At 40.5% G+C, this 14,376-nt stretch overlaps 2 protein-coding genes across 5 annotated transcripts; one reads left to right on the top strand and one right to left on the bottom strand.

Moving 5' to 3' along the window:
* Positions 1-1,601: 1,601 nt before the first annotated feature.
* Positions 1,602-3,220, top strand: LOC115686643 (pentatricopeptide repeat-containing protein At1g06143-like). Its single transcript, XM_056319714.1, has one exon. It carries the CDS (start codon positions 1,804-1,806, stop codon positions 3,097-3,099), a length of 1,296 nt encoding a protein of 431 aa, XP_056175689.1. The 5' UTR covers positions 1,602-1,803; the 3' UTR covers positions 3,100-3,220.
* Positions 3,221-3,506: 286 nt separating this feature from the next.
* Positions 3,507-8,161, bottom strand: LOC115686645 (OPA3-like protein). 4 transcript variants are annotated; one of them, XR_004006363.2, is made up of 6 exons: positions 7,801-8,161; positions 6,317-6,451; positions 5,939-6,025; positions 4,389-4,563; positions 4,218-4,263; positions 3,507-4,080 (listed from the first exon to the last, which is right to left on the bottom strand). XR_004006363.2 is itself a non-coding variant. In XM_030612010.2 (5 exons), the coding sequence occupies exons 1-4, from the start codon at positions 7,927-7,929 to the stop codon at positions 4,405-4,407; spliced, it is 510 nt and encodes a 169-aa protein (XP_030467870.1). In that variant the 5' UTR covers positions 7,930-8,161; the 3' UTR covers positions 4,102-4,263; positions 4,389-4,404. The 4 variants fall into 4 exon arrangements, 2 of the variants coding, with proteins under 2 accessions (XP_030467870.1, XP_030467869.1); XR_008818415.1 differs by having other exon boundaries at positions 4,218-4,563; positions 7,801-8,159; XM_030612010.2 differs by lacking the exon at positions 3,507-4,080 and having other exon boundaries at positions 4,102-4,263.
* Positions 8,162-14,376: the final 6,215 nt, after the last annotated feature.

Here is a 14,376-nt window from a genome sequence, read left to right as displayed (position 1 = left end):
CGAGAAAAAGACTAAGGCTCTGTTTGGTAACCGGCCAAATAGTGCATGATTCTATTCTTTTGTTCCCGGGAACAAAAAAAGAACAGAAATCCGTTTGGTAAATTTTTTGTTCCCGGGAATAGATTTGGAACAAAATCAAGAAGTAGAAAAAAGTTGCTTCTTGTTTCCGGGAACAAAAAAAGGAATCAAAACAAAAATATTTTTTTTTCTTCTCCTTCCTTGGCCTATGGCCGAGGGCTGGACCGTCGCTCAAGCCACGAGCCGCGAGGGCGGCTCTCGCCGGCCTCTTCCAGCCCTCGCCCTCGTCGGCCCTGGCCTATGGCTAGTCTCGGCCGGAGACTGGCCACAGGCCAAGGAAGGACAAGAAGAAAAAGGAAAAAAAAAAGAGAAACAAATATTAAAAAATTCAAAATATTATTAAAAATTTTGGACAGTTACTAAATGCATTTCTGTTCTTTTTCTATTCCAAGAATATAAATTTTGGGCAATTACCAAATGCTTTCAAATGCTTAGAAATTATTCTCAGGAACAGAATAAAAAAAATTATTTCCGAGCAGAAATTATTTCAAAAATAGAATGATTACCAATGCATTCTAAGAGTCCTCCTCGCCAAACGCGCCTATAATATATACAGCTGACAATGACTTGAGCCATCAACGTTGACCATGTTGGTAATTTCGACGCAAGGGGAATAATTGATCGCTAAGTCCTCAATCCCAATCTCATAACAATAGGAACCGAGATTTTTTACTTCTTTAAATAGCCATGAGAAAAATTGGCCCATCACTTGGGGCTTATTTGGGGAAATTGGAAAATAAGTAGTTCAATTGTTGAAAGAAGAACGTTAAAGTGCCAAAAGTTGTGTACGTCGCTCACTTTAGTACCATAAATTTTTTTCCGGATCACTTAAGTATCAAATCGGAGAAAAAACGATCATTTAAGTGATAATTCCGGCCAAATTAATTACGTGACATTTATAATTAAATATTTTTTATATGACTTGGCATATTTTTTAAAAAAATCCAATCCACATGGACGTCTAAAACGACATCGCACAATCCGACTAGCATTGAAGTGATCGTTTTTTATAACGACTGACACTAAAGTGATCACTTTAAACAAAATTTGGCATTCAAACGATTGCTATTTACAACTTTTAGACAACGTCGTTTATGTGTTATATGCTGACTGGGCCAATCGACGAGCCACGTAGGACTGAGAAATTAATAAAATATGGCAACTTCGGATTTCCGGCAATCCAAATCGGAATTGGCACTTAAGTGATCGTGTTTTTTAAAAAGTGGCTCTTAAATGACCAGAAAAAAAAACTTTTGGTATTAAAGTGAGTATCGTACATAACTTTTGGCACTTTTTAATTGTAAGCACTAAAATTTTAAGTGGTGGTAATATCTAGTGCTGAAAATAGAATTAAATAGTTGTTTGACAATAATCGAGAATAAATTACTGAATAACATTTCTTACTTCCCAGACATGAACCTGAAGTAATTATTGTTAAGTTTTGACATTAAAATTACATAGATTGCAGTTATGGAATTAACTTAGCAGAGATGATAGTGAAAAAGATATATATATAAGCTTCACACATTTTCAACGAGAGGAGGAAAGAATCAAAAGTTGTACACATTTCTTTTTTAGGTCAGATGTTATCCACATCACAAGTTTTACCATGACCCCAATGAGGCTATGATCCAACCACCCAAGATTTCAATCTGGTAGCAAGCCATCGTCGATCGATTGAAGAGATGCGCGAGCAGAAGCGAGCTCGAATCCATCTACGCCTCCATGATCAAGAAATTCGCGGACCAAGATTGCTTCTTGATGAACCAGTTCATCTCCGCATCTTCGGCCACGCACCACGCGGCTTTCGCCGTCTCGGCCTTCGACCGCGTGGAGAATCCCAACGCCTTCGTCTACAACGCGATGATCCGATGCCTGGCGCGCCGTTGCTCGCCGGTCCCGGCCCTCGAGTGCTACAAGTCCATGCTGAGGGACGATGTCCGTGCCACGAGTTTCGCCCTGTCGTCGCTGGTCAAGGCCTGCGGCGCGGCGCGGGGTTCGGGGCTCGGGGAGAGCGTTCACGGTCACGCCTGGAGAAATGGGTTCGGCTCGCACGTGTTCGTGCAGACGGCTCTGATCGATTTGTATGCGAATTTCGGTAGAACTGCGGAGTCGAGGAAGGTGTTCGATGAAATGCCCGAAAGAGACGCTTTTGCCTGGACTGCAATGGTCTCGGCTCATGCCCGTTCGAGCGACATGAGCGCTGCCAGGGCATTGTTTGAGGAAATGCCTGAAAGAAATGTGGCTGCTTGGAATGCTATGATAGATGGGTACGCAAGGTTGGGCGATGTCGAATTGGCCGAGTCGCTGTTTGAACAGATGTGGGTGAGGGATATCATCTCATGGACGACTATGATCACTTGCTATTCTCAGAACGGGCGATTCAGAGAAGCATTGACCACGTTTCGAGAGATGACTGCTCATGGAATTACCCCTGATGAAGTGAGCATTGCTGCTGTAATTTCAGCTTGCGCTCATCTCGGCGCACTAGACGCAGGGAAGGAAATCCATCATTATGCAATGCAGAACCGATTCTGCATTGATGTTTATATTGGATCCGCGTTGGTTGATATGTACGCCAAGTGTGGGAGCTTAGATAGTTCGCTTGTGGTATTTTACAAGTTGCAAGAGAAAAACCTCTTCTGCTGGAATTCTGTTATTGAAGGGCTTGCAATGCATGGTTATGCAGAAAATGCGCTTAAAATGTTCGAGATGATGGGGAGAGAAAAGATAAAGCCTAATGGGGTGACATTTGTTAGCGTTTTAAGTGCGCGCACTCATGCCGGGCTAGTAGATGAAGGCCGACAGTGGTTTCATAGCATGACCGATGATTATACCATCACTCCCGGCGTCGAACACTATGGGTGCATGGTTGATTTATTGAGCAAAGCCGGATTGCTGGAAGATGCCCTCGAATTGATTCAGAATATGAAAGTTGAACCAAATTCTGTTATTTGGGGCGCATTGCTTGGCGGGTGTAAACCTCCATCGAAATTTGGAGATAGCTCAAGTTGCTGCTAATGCATTGAAGGTTTTGGCGCCAGAAAATAGTGGATACCGTGCTCTTTTAGTTAATATGTACGCTGAAGTGAGTCGGTGGGGAGAGGTTGCGAAGATCAGAGCATCCATGAAAGAACAGAAAGTGGAAAAGGAATGTCCTGGGGCTAGTTCGATTGAAATGGAAGGTGAGATTCATCAGTTTGCAGCTTCCGATAAAGATCATCCGGATTCCAGCGAGATTTATTTGTTGCTGGATGAATTGGATGGACAGCTGAAGCTGTCAGGGAGCAGGGAGGAAATTCAATATTTATTTCTTGTTTTGGGGAGCTCTAAGTTTGTAAACTAAGAATTTCAGTTAATTCAGACGCTCGAAGAGCTTTCACTTGACTTGATTATTGCTGCTTAATTTTCTTGAATACCCAAGAAAGTCACATACTTCAGATAACTTCAGGTGACGTCTCAAACCGTTCCTCAAGCTCAAAGCGAGGAAAATCTCGTGTTTTTACTTGAGAAATACATAAGTTAAATTTGATGGAACATAAGTTCAGAAGAAATGAGATTGCTTGAAAAGAACTGGAGACTGTCATTCTTGTGAAGAATTGAGACTGATTGACGTCCCAAAACATTCCTTAAGGTGCTTCAATGGGGATTTCTTGACCATTTAGCATGAAATTTCTATGGCTGAACATTTTTTGCCCTTGATGAGCAGTACAATTTTCTACAGATTTTCTTGGAACCCCAACTGACGGTTGTCTTTTATTTTGATGCACATGCTGCATATGCAGGCATTGCTGCTCAAATTGTCCTTTATAGACCAAGAGGACCCGTTTTAGATGAAAAGTAAAATCTACCATATTTTTATGTCGGTGACCTTCTGCAATGAGTTTATCAAATCTGCTGTAGACCCCGTTTTTCAGCTAAGTTGCAGATGAATCAAGAAACCAAACTCTTCAATGTTAATTGTTCCAGTGACACGGATCCTCCGCGGTTCCATTCAATTGCCTGTGAAATTGGCATGATCAATTTTCAGTGTCAACAGAAGTTGCAATACAAAAATAATAGTTATTTGCAGGAATGGCAGACTCTTAATTCTAATGTTATTGCAATGAAGAATTGTTACAAGCTCGAGGAGTAAGCACCTTCCTCTCATCTTCCAAAAATGTCTAACCATGTGGCCTTCTATTTCTGAAGAAACAAACCAAGAAAGATACAAATTAAAGAATTGGCAAAAAAGACCGGAAGAATTGGTTTTCCACAATTGGGTGGACGGTATGGATGAATCTTGTTTTTATTATAGTAATGGATCCTACTCTGCTGGTCAAAGCCTCAAGCTGGTTTCGCTATCTTTGCATCTTCTGTATTAGCATGTTTGAAGTTGAAAAGGCCGGAAAGACCTCGTCCCTTGGCTAGTTGCTCAAGCTCTGCGAGTTTTTGCTTGAGAAGTTCCACCTCCTTCTCTAAAGCTTCATCCCTTTGCCTCATTGCCTGTGAGCAGATGACGGTAACTGTTTAAAGTATTGGATATGAACTTGGAAAAAACTATATTTTCTAATCCTGATAAAAGCAATTGAGCAGAGAACTGTCAACTTCTTGAACTGATGACATTTCCAATTGAACTAATCAATTTTTTTGGAACTTTTTGACAGGAAAACACATGTAATTGCTTCGGATGGATTCCAGTCAACTTTTTATGAAAATGATGAAATCATGCAAAACATGATAAACCGGATTTGGTCACTCAAAATATGCAAATATATATAAGATGTGCATCCTAAGCCCCATGCCGCATGAAATAAACTGAAAACAACAGTTACATCAAACTTCCCATGACAAAATACTGGTCAAATACCATGAACTACCGCTGTCTTCAAGCTGAATAAGCTGAAAGACAATTCATCTCATCTGAAAGCAATTAGCAGGTTCTGCAGCAATTTTATGGCACTTGGGCTCATTCTATTGGATCCTAATCAATCCATCTCAGGTATCCAAGAAGCCAAATCATTGGATTTTCCATCTTTTCGGTATAAGAGAATTATAGCAAGGAAAAACTACGAAGATGAGGCAAGATATACAACTCTGGCATGAGGAAAAATTGGTTTCATTTTTTTTCTAGTTATGCATTAAGCTCGGTACTTGGAAGTACCTATTGAACTCCTGTAAGAAAAGGACACTGAACACACAGTTCCAAATCTCCATTGTTTGTGCAATTCAAGCCTTAGGCAGTCCACGAACAAGAGAAACCAGGTATCAGTGTTGAGTGATCGAGCCAAGAGACTGCATGGGCGGCTTGGTTATCACCCAAATCGCACAGAGAGAGAGAGAGAGAGAGAGAGAGAGAGAGAGAGAGAGAGAGAGAGAGGAGGGTAAACTCTAGTTCAGACTTGATTATACAATAAGATAGAAGAGAAGGGAGGGGATCTATTCTGTACAAATTCGTCCTTAGAATATCTGAAAATATTAAGAAGCCTGTTTGATCAACTAAAGCAACCATGCAATGCAGTAATATGAAAGGAGCAGTAAGGGGTGGCTCCCACAACCGATTCAGCAAATATAACAAATACACGAGCAAATTTCTTCCAAAGAAACTTCAAGAGTTTGATAGGATCATCATAAGTGACCGCTTCATGTTTACTAACCCCACAACAATGAGAAAATAAGAAGCACATTCAACCATAACTACAGAAAGTTTATGGATCTTCAGTTTTACCCGAAACTAACCGCTTAATTTTCAGTTACAGCTGACACACGTGATTAATTTTTCGGTTTAAAAGAACATTGGGAGATACAGGGGACAAAGTTCACTGTGGGAATGAAAACCAACATAAGATGGTAAAATATGATTAGGATCATTACAAATTACCTCCAGTTCTTCCCTGCGTTTTTCCTCCTTTCTGGCTTCTGATTTAGCACTTCGTTGTACCTCAAAGATCACAAGAGCTCCAGCAACCTGTCCACAATGGCCATGTAAAAAAAGAGTAAGAAGCGAATCTCTGAATCACTGCTTTAGGATGGAATGAATGTGAATATCAGCCATGCTCGGTGAAAAAATGAATAGCAGAATCTGCAAAAGATACATGCTTTTGCAAAATGCAATTTTGCGGGACAAGAAACTTTCTAAAGTTGATGTTGAACCTACCACTTGAAAACAACTTATTGACGATGGCAAGAATGCTAACAACTCTAGTCATGCATAAAACATTCTAAGTTACAGATATGGCTATCTGAGAACTTAGCCTACCGAAAAGACAAAAAGTTCTCCAATCAGGTCCACTGCAGCCTGTACAGCTTTCTGTTCATTCAAAGGCCGGATCTCCACATCAGTTGCATGACCATATAACCTTCTTTGTACGTTTGTTGTCATTCGATGATTAGCCTGTATGATCAAGTGATTAATGTCTATCAGTTCGAGATGTAGCCAACCAGAAATTGTATCTTCATAAAATATCAGGGGAAAAAGAATAACTCCTAAAATGTGCCATTTCCAAGAGCGAACGGTAAGATGAGAAGAGGAAGATTGGTGAATCATTATGGGCATGATACAGCTACCATACCAAGAAGTACTTTAAACTTTAAATCAAGGGAAACCGTTGCACGCGATTCATGACAGACGACAGCCACAGCCACTTGAACCACTGATCCACTGTGAAGAAGCATTGCTATCAAGCTAATAGAGACCCCACATGTCGTCTATCATAAATCAACTAAGGATTATATACCAAGAAATCACCAGATTCAAGCACAAGTCCTCTAAACATAAAGACAAGCTAGAGGATAATTTCCTATTCTAAAACAAAAGGATGGCAAGGGAACAATTGCCGGTGCTGCCATTTCCAAGGAGGAAAAAAAACCACAACTTTATCCAGGAATAGATCTAGAGTAGCTGATATTTCGCTCCTCTTTAGCATGCACTGTTTTAGAAATCCAGTGTTACAGAATGCATCAACACAGCCACTTACTACCCATGAGAATGATCAGATAATAAATAACGGTGAATCCATGATGTAAGCATGTGAACACCGTCATTTCTGGTAAAAAACACAAGAGAAGTTTTTGAAGGCCAAAATGGTGCCACAAGGATTAGCATTTTCCGTTGCATGACACTTCAACATCTTCTCTGCACTAGAAGAGAAAATGCAGCATCTTTCGCAGCTTCAAAATCAAAGCCTAAACAGAAAACTTGGAGATGCAACGCAACAGCCAACCTCGGCAAGTGGAAATACAGGAATTCGCAAACGAGAATCCGCAACACTCTGGTCTAGAGCAGCATAACTTAACATCGACTCTCAAAGACTATTAGAGGAAGATACCCGAGTCGACTGGAAAATTCGAGTTTAGTCGCGAGAAAGCAAAAAGCCCAATCAAAACCTCAACATGGCGCGGCGCTTAATCCCCTAAATCAGACTAAGCTAAAACTCAAGTCTCCGAATCCAACCAAACTTCCGTACTGATTGTCCTCTGAAGACATTCATAAGCAATGACAAGAATCCTACATTGATCGAAACAACCCATATCAAGCGCGAAGACCACATTCATTTCTCTCCAATCTCATCAATCAAATCACACCAGCCTCAGCGCATATAGCCCGTAACGCCTAATCAACTCGCGAAACCCGATCGAGGCACCTCGAAAGATCGTCACTTTCTCCTACTAACAATCGCTCAGCACACATTGCGAAACGATCTTTTCCCACACGCGGCGAGAAGTGAAGGGGGATCGGCAAACCTGAGCGAAGCCGACGATGAGCTCCCGGAACCGCGGGTGGAGGGCGGCCTGCTGCTTGAGCCGGCTCGCGACGGGCTTGCTCAGCGTCTTGACGACGAGGGTCCCGAGCTTCAGCAACGGGAGCACCATTTAGCGAATTGGGTCGCCGGAGGTTCCTCGGACCGGCGCCGGTTGACGGATCAAGAGAGCGACTTTTTGCGAAGGGTTGGTTGTTCTTGATGGGGCGTGAAGCTAGAGCGCGGAGAGAGATGGGATATATATATAAAGGGTACTCGTGGGAATGTTCGTTGACTGAGCAGCGGAAGGAGTTTCTTGGGGAAGAAGAAGGCTGATGCAGAGAGAGAGAGAGAGGAGAGAGGGAAGAAAGCATGAAGAATACGAAGATGTCGTTCCGACTTGGAGGCCAAAGCGGAGATTATGATTCGATGGAAGCTCATTTCCCCCTTTTTCCTCTCTCTTTCCTCTTAATTATGTTGACCATACTATACGATATTTCCATTTCGGAATAATCACACAAACAGTACGTAAGCTTTAGCTCAATATGTAATATAGTTCTTGAACTTTTAATTTGTTCAGTATAATCTTTAGATTTTTTATACATATTCAATGTAGTCCTTTAATTTGAATTAATGAAAGTACTATACTGAACATTTCATATAGTTTATGGGTTAAATTGAACATATACCAAAAGTTCAAGGACAACATTAAACAAATTAAAAGTTCAAGGACCACATTGCATATTGGGTTAAAGTTCATTAACAGCATTGAATAAATTAAAAGTTTATGAATCACATTACACATTGGGCCAAAGTTCATGAACTGTTTGTGTTATTTTCCCTTTCTTTTCTAGTAATACCACAATTAAGTATGATATTAGGATGATTATAGTTCATAAATAAATAAATAAAATTTCTACACTTGTCAACAAAATCCAAAATGGAAAACCATTTAGAGAGGCTTTTACAAGAGATGTGGACTTTGACGCCTTTGAGGGATAGCATTCGACTTGAAATGGCGTAGTATTAGCAAGTTCATGATCATGCTAATCATATTTTTTTTTTTATAACCGAGGTGTCCGGGCCAGCTTGCACGCACCTCGACTATTCCTCGGGGGAGACTAGAACAGCAACCCACCGCCATGGCCCGCCACTTAAATCACAAGTCTCAAATGAGGAATCGAACACTTGACAGGTCACGCTCTAACCACACAATCTCAAGTACGCCCTAATCTAACCGAGCTACCCATGGTTGGGTTGCTAATCATATTTGTGTCGTAGCTATATCAATAAGTTTGACGAGATTAACAAACAAGTTATTTTCAAGTCCAACCCCCTAAGTAATGGCAGTGCCGGGACACGGTGATGGGTTTGTCCGGCTAAGTGAACTTCAGGTCGGGAACAGAGTGTGAGCCGATGTTACATGTTTCTGGAGACGTGGATGGTTTAGGAAATAAAACAGCAATTTGATAAATTATGTATGGGAGGGATATGTAGCTTGAAATCTACTGTACAGTGAGAGGATGATAATTGTAGATTTGACATTTTTGAATAAGGGATATGCAGCTTGAAATCTATTTTGAAACATGGGATTTGATCCCAAAATAAAGTATGTGCAGATTATCTAATGCAAGCAGAGAGATAAAAAAAAAATATCTAGATTAGAACTTATGGTCAAACCCTCATTTCCACCAAATGGTTTATGCACATGGATCATCATGGAGTTCCATGTAATTAACTGCTGATAATTAGCATTATCGGAGAAGATTAGTAGTTCATAATTGAAGATGTTCAAACAAATTCTCTTACAACTCTCTCTCTCTCCGCACTCCGAAGTTGTTGATGTAAAGTGTTATTAGAAGGGTTTTCTCGTGCTAATTCCATGCATTTGAGGAAATTCTCCTTATGCTTTCGTTGTATATAGACCTGTTAAACGGGTGGGTCGGGTCGGGTTTGGGTCGGGTCATAAATGGTCCGACCCAAATTGACCAATTAACCCGTTTATGACCCATTTATTCATAGTGTAAATATCTCGACCCATACCCGACCCGACCCATACACGACCCATACCCGACCCGACCCATATTGCTAAAACACTTTTATATTTAACCTAATCTAGGAATACTTATTTCGTATGATTTTTTTTTTAAATTATACTGCTAAAACATTTTATGCAATACAAAGCTAGTGAAAAAATTTTATAATTTTTTTTAAAATTGAGGTTCTGTTTGTTTTGCGAAAAATGCGACATTTCTAGAAAATATTTTCCATAAAGTCATTATCCAAGAAAATAAAAAAATTAATATTTTTTTATATTTTAAATCGAATTTTTAATTATTTTTTATTTTTATTTTTTATTTTTCCTTTATTTTTGGCCGATCGCCGGCCGCCGTGGCCGACGACCGACCACAGGCGAGGACGAGCTCGCCGGAGGCCGAGCTGGCTCGTTCTCGCCGGCCTCGAGCGAGGCTCCGGCCTCGCCGATGGCGAGACTCGAGCTCGCTAGGCCTCGAGCTCGAGCTCGCTGGATCTCGCCGAGGCCGGCTGAGCTCGAGCTCGCCAGCCTCGGCGAGGTCGAGCTCGCCTAAGGCCGGCGAGCTCGAGTCTCGCCAGATCGGCGAGGTGTGGAGCCTCGCCCGGGATCGGGCGAGCCTCGAGGTCGCCGGAATCGGCCGAGCTCGAGGCTCTCGCGGAGGCCGGCGAGCTCGAAGCCACCGCCTCCGGCGAGGTCGTCCCGCCCGGTGGCCGGTCGTCGTGGCCGACCACCGGCCGGAATAAAAAAAAAAAAAAAAAAAGAAGAGAAAGAAAAAATAAAAAATAAAGAAAAAGAGAAAAATAAAAATAATTAAATTTCGATTTTTTTAAACATTTTTGTAAAGAGGGAGAAAGTATGTGGATGGGTCTAGTAGGTGGGTTGGACATGGGTTCCAAACTCAACCCATTTAGACCCATTTATCTTTAAACTTTAAAATTTAAAACCCATTTAAGGTTGGCTCTTTAAAATTAAAGTGATCCGTATATGACCCATTTATTTTTAAATGGGTCATATATGGGTTTAAGACCCATTTGGACACCTCTAGTTGTATATCGATAATGCGTATGATCGAAGTTACCTCAAAAAACATCCCTTGACCCATGTTATAAATATACAGTCAATATAAATCTCTTTGCCTAATCCCAACATAAGTTGACTTCTGTTATTTCCTTTTTTCTATTTTGCTATACCTGTCAAAATAGGTGATAAATCCATTTCTTGACCCATATATTAGTAAATATGTCATAAATGGGTTAGTTATATTTAGAAAATGGGTCATGAATGAGTATAAGTATAATATGGGTGTTAAGTGAGTCATAAATAGGTTTACAATTTATTTAAACTCAACTCATCTCTCTCACCCTTACTTAATCTCACGCTCGCTCACTCCACACTCTCATATCAGTTTAGGTATGAGTTTTAATAGATTTAATCAAATATAGAAGTATTTTAGTAATATGGGTCGAGTCGAGTATGAGTCAAGAAAATTGCATTGCGCATAAATGGGTCATAAACGGTTAATGGGTCAATTTAGATTGGACCATTTGTGACCCGACCCAAACCCAAACCCGACCCGACCCACCCATTTGATAAGTTTATATTTTGCTTGACCGACAATATAGGAAACCTTCGGCTTGGACTATATTGAACGGGAAATATGATTTCCATGGCACACCGCTGCAAACGTTCACATATATTTAATTTATCTTGAGTCTGGTTTCATTCACGTGCTTAAACTCGAGACATATGTAACAAAAGTCAAATATGTCGTGCAAAGAAACAACTTGTTTATGGTAGTTAACAATTATTTTTTATCCTACTCTAACTCTCAATTCATTCTCAAATTTTTGTCCTGCTTCTTGCAGAGCGTGGAAGTCAAAATCCATATCTGAAACTATATGTCCCCACCCCTAACCCCTCCTCCTTTTTAAGTAGGAAGAATGGCTGCCGGGACAAATCCTAATGATTAGTAGTTAACATTTGGCCAGAGAAAAAAACAACAGTGACGCAACCCCAAGCTCTTCACAAAGCTTTGCACGGTTTCTCATTCATTAAATGTGCCTATAATTTAACTTTCAGCTTAATTTAAAGGAGGATTTGTCATCACTTCCCCCCACCTAATCCAAGTCTCATCCACGGCCTCAAGCATGTGGCGTTGGGTTTCTTCCTCTCTAGTTCTCACCCCTTGCAAATCCATATAAAGTTGAACCACACAATCGAGTTAAAAAAAAAGGACATGCATACATGCAATGTGCGCCTTGTTTTTCTCAACCTTGATAATAAAAAAATTTCCTCCAACCATCTTGTTAATTGGTGAGTAACAATTATTGACGTTATTTTTTTTTTTTTTTTTTGATACCAATTATTGACGTTATTCATGTTTATATTAACTTAATTTTTCGTTTGGATTTCATAAAAAAAAAAGTATATAAATGATGTTCATAACTTGAAACCACAAATAAAAAAGGTGATTAGTGGAAGTTTTTTTCAATTAAGGCTAAAGATAATATAGCTCAGTGGTATGCAAGCTATTCATTTACAAGTACCCACATATCATCTATCGAGATCCCACACATTTGTTCAATGTGTATAGAGTATTACAGGAAGGGGAAGTTGCTAAGTTCTAATCTAGATTTCTTTGTTGATCTCTCTACTCGCAATAAATAATCTCCCCACACTTTATTCTTGGATCTAATCCCATGTTTCAATTTTAAGAACGAATTTAAAGTGATGAATGACAGATTATTTGCACCCATGAATTTATTGTGAAATGTATAGAAAAAAAAAAGAGGAAACCCGAAACCTGAACCGAACCGAACTATCAAACTACCCGAATTCCTTTACGTATTGCCCGAACTAAATGAGACCCAAACCGAAAAGACCTAAATTTTCAATTCGAGTTGGGTATTTTTGACACCCTTGCCTCCCACCCCGTTGCTGTTTCAACAATAGTCAACTCCCCTCTCCGTTAAGGGTGAGCAACGGGGTCTAGTTTGACCTGAGGACCAGACCCGTTGTATAGAGATTTGTTTGCCCCAAATTTTAAGGAACTGGGGCAAAATTCAAGGTGTTCTTAAAGAAGCGTAACTCTAATTCCTCAAATTGGAGCAAAATCATCTTTTCAAAATCTTCTTATCCAATCTGGGCTGAGAAGATCACAGTTGGGAAATGTTCAAAACTTGTCCATGATGCCATGTCACCGCAAGGCCTCCTCTCCCTCCCCCAACCAAGCTCGAAGAACCGGTTTCCTTCTTCACCCATTCTTCGGGTTTCGACGTCCTCAGCTGTGGCGAAGGAGAACAGAAGACTTGCGTTTGCTCAGTTTTCTCCTCAACGCGCGCATACACAAACGCAGGAACATTGAGATTTTTTTCTTTTGCCCTTTTGCTAATCACTCGTGCATACACGAAACTGATTTTATCTAACGGATAATAACCCAAACAGTCCATGAACTTTGGCTCAATGTGTAATTTGGTCCATGAACTTTTAATTTGTTCAATGTAGTCCCCGAACTTTAATCCAATGTTCGATGTGGTCCCTGAACTTTTAATTTGTTCAATGTGGTCCTGAACTTTTGGTACATGTTCAATTTAGTTCATGAACTATACGAAAATATACAATATAGTCCCTGAACTTGAATTGATTGAAAGACTACATTGAATATTTTTATAAAGTTCAGGGACTATATTGAACATGTACCAAAAGTTCATGGACCACATTGAACAAATTGAAAATTCATGGACCATATTGAATATTGGGTTAAAGTTCAGGGACTACATTGAACAAATTAAACGTTCAAGGATCAAATTACACATTAAGTAAAAGTTCAGTTCAGGGACTGTTTGTGTCGTTTTCCCTTTATCCAAAACAAACCTTCAACACGTAATGTTTCTTCTCTTCCAAAACAAGCCCAAATCCACCTCCCAATTTCTTTGACTTCACAGCCTCTTTAATTCCTTCATATCTAACTCCACTAGAAAAGGATATACTGATAAGTTTCATGACAAATTGGAGCTCTCTAAATAAATACAATCTGAACATTAATTTATTTGTGTTTTCCCTTGGTAGAAAAAAGGGCAATAAAAGATAAATTGATTTTTATTTAGGGCATTTCTTTGTCAATTCAATTTAAAAGGTGTGTATTAAGCCATTTTGATTGTGGCATTAGCGCCACCCTTTCGGTATTTTCCCCTTAAAAACCGAAAAAAGAAAAAACCTTTTTTCTTAAAAAAAAATTATTTCACCGCGCCGACTTCCGTGCCCTTTCATCCGCGATCCGGGTGCTAATGCCAAAGTGAACCACGTCCGTCGATCTCCCGCCCCCTCCCTTCCTCATAGACGCTCATGATCAAATCCCTCGCGGGACAAGGCGCGCCCCGAAAGCCCAGCCTCCGCGGCCACGTCATCGATCCTCACCCAAGAACGATCCGGACCGTCCAAACAAAGCGGATTCCAACGGTCGATATCTTCCCTCGCTCGCCGCGCGAAACTCCAGAAATCCCCCCCGATTTAAACCGCCTCGCTCCCTCCCTTCGCTTCCCATCA

This window comes from Syzygium oleosum, unplaced genomic scaffold (assembly GCF_021117445.2).
Source record: "Syzygium oleosum isolate NSW1041296 unplaced genomic scaffold, Sole_v2.1 Sole_v2.18, whole genome shotgun sequence".
Taxonomy (NCBI): domain Eukaryota; kingdom Viridiplantae; phylum Streptophyta; class Magnoliopsida; order Myrtales; family Myrtaceae; genus Syzygium; species Syzygium oleosum.
This window is presented reverse-complemented; position numbering and strand designations above follow the sequence as displayed.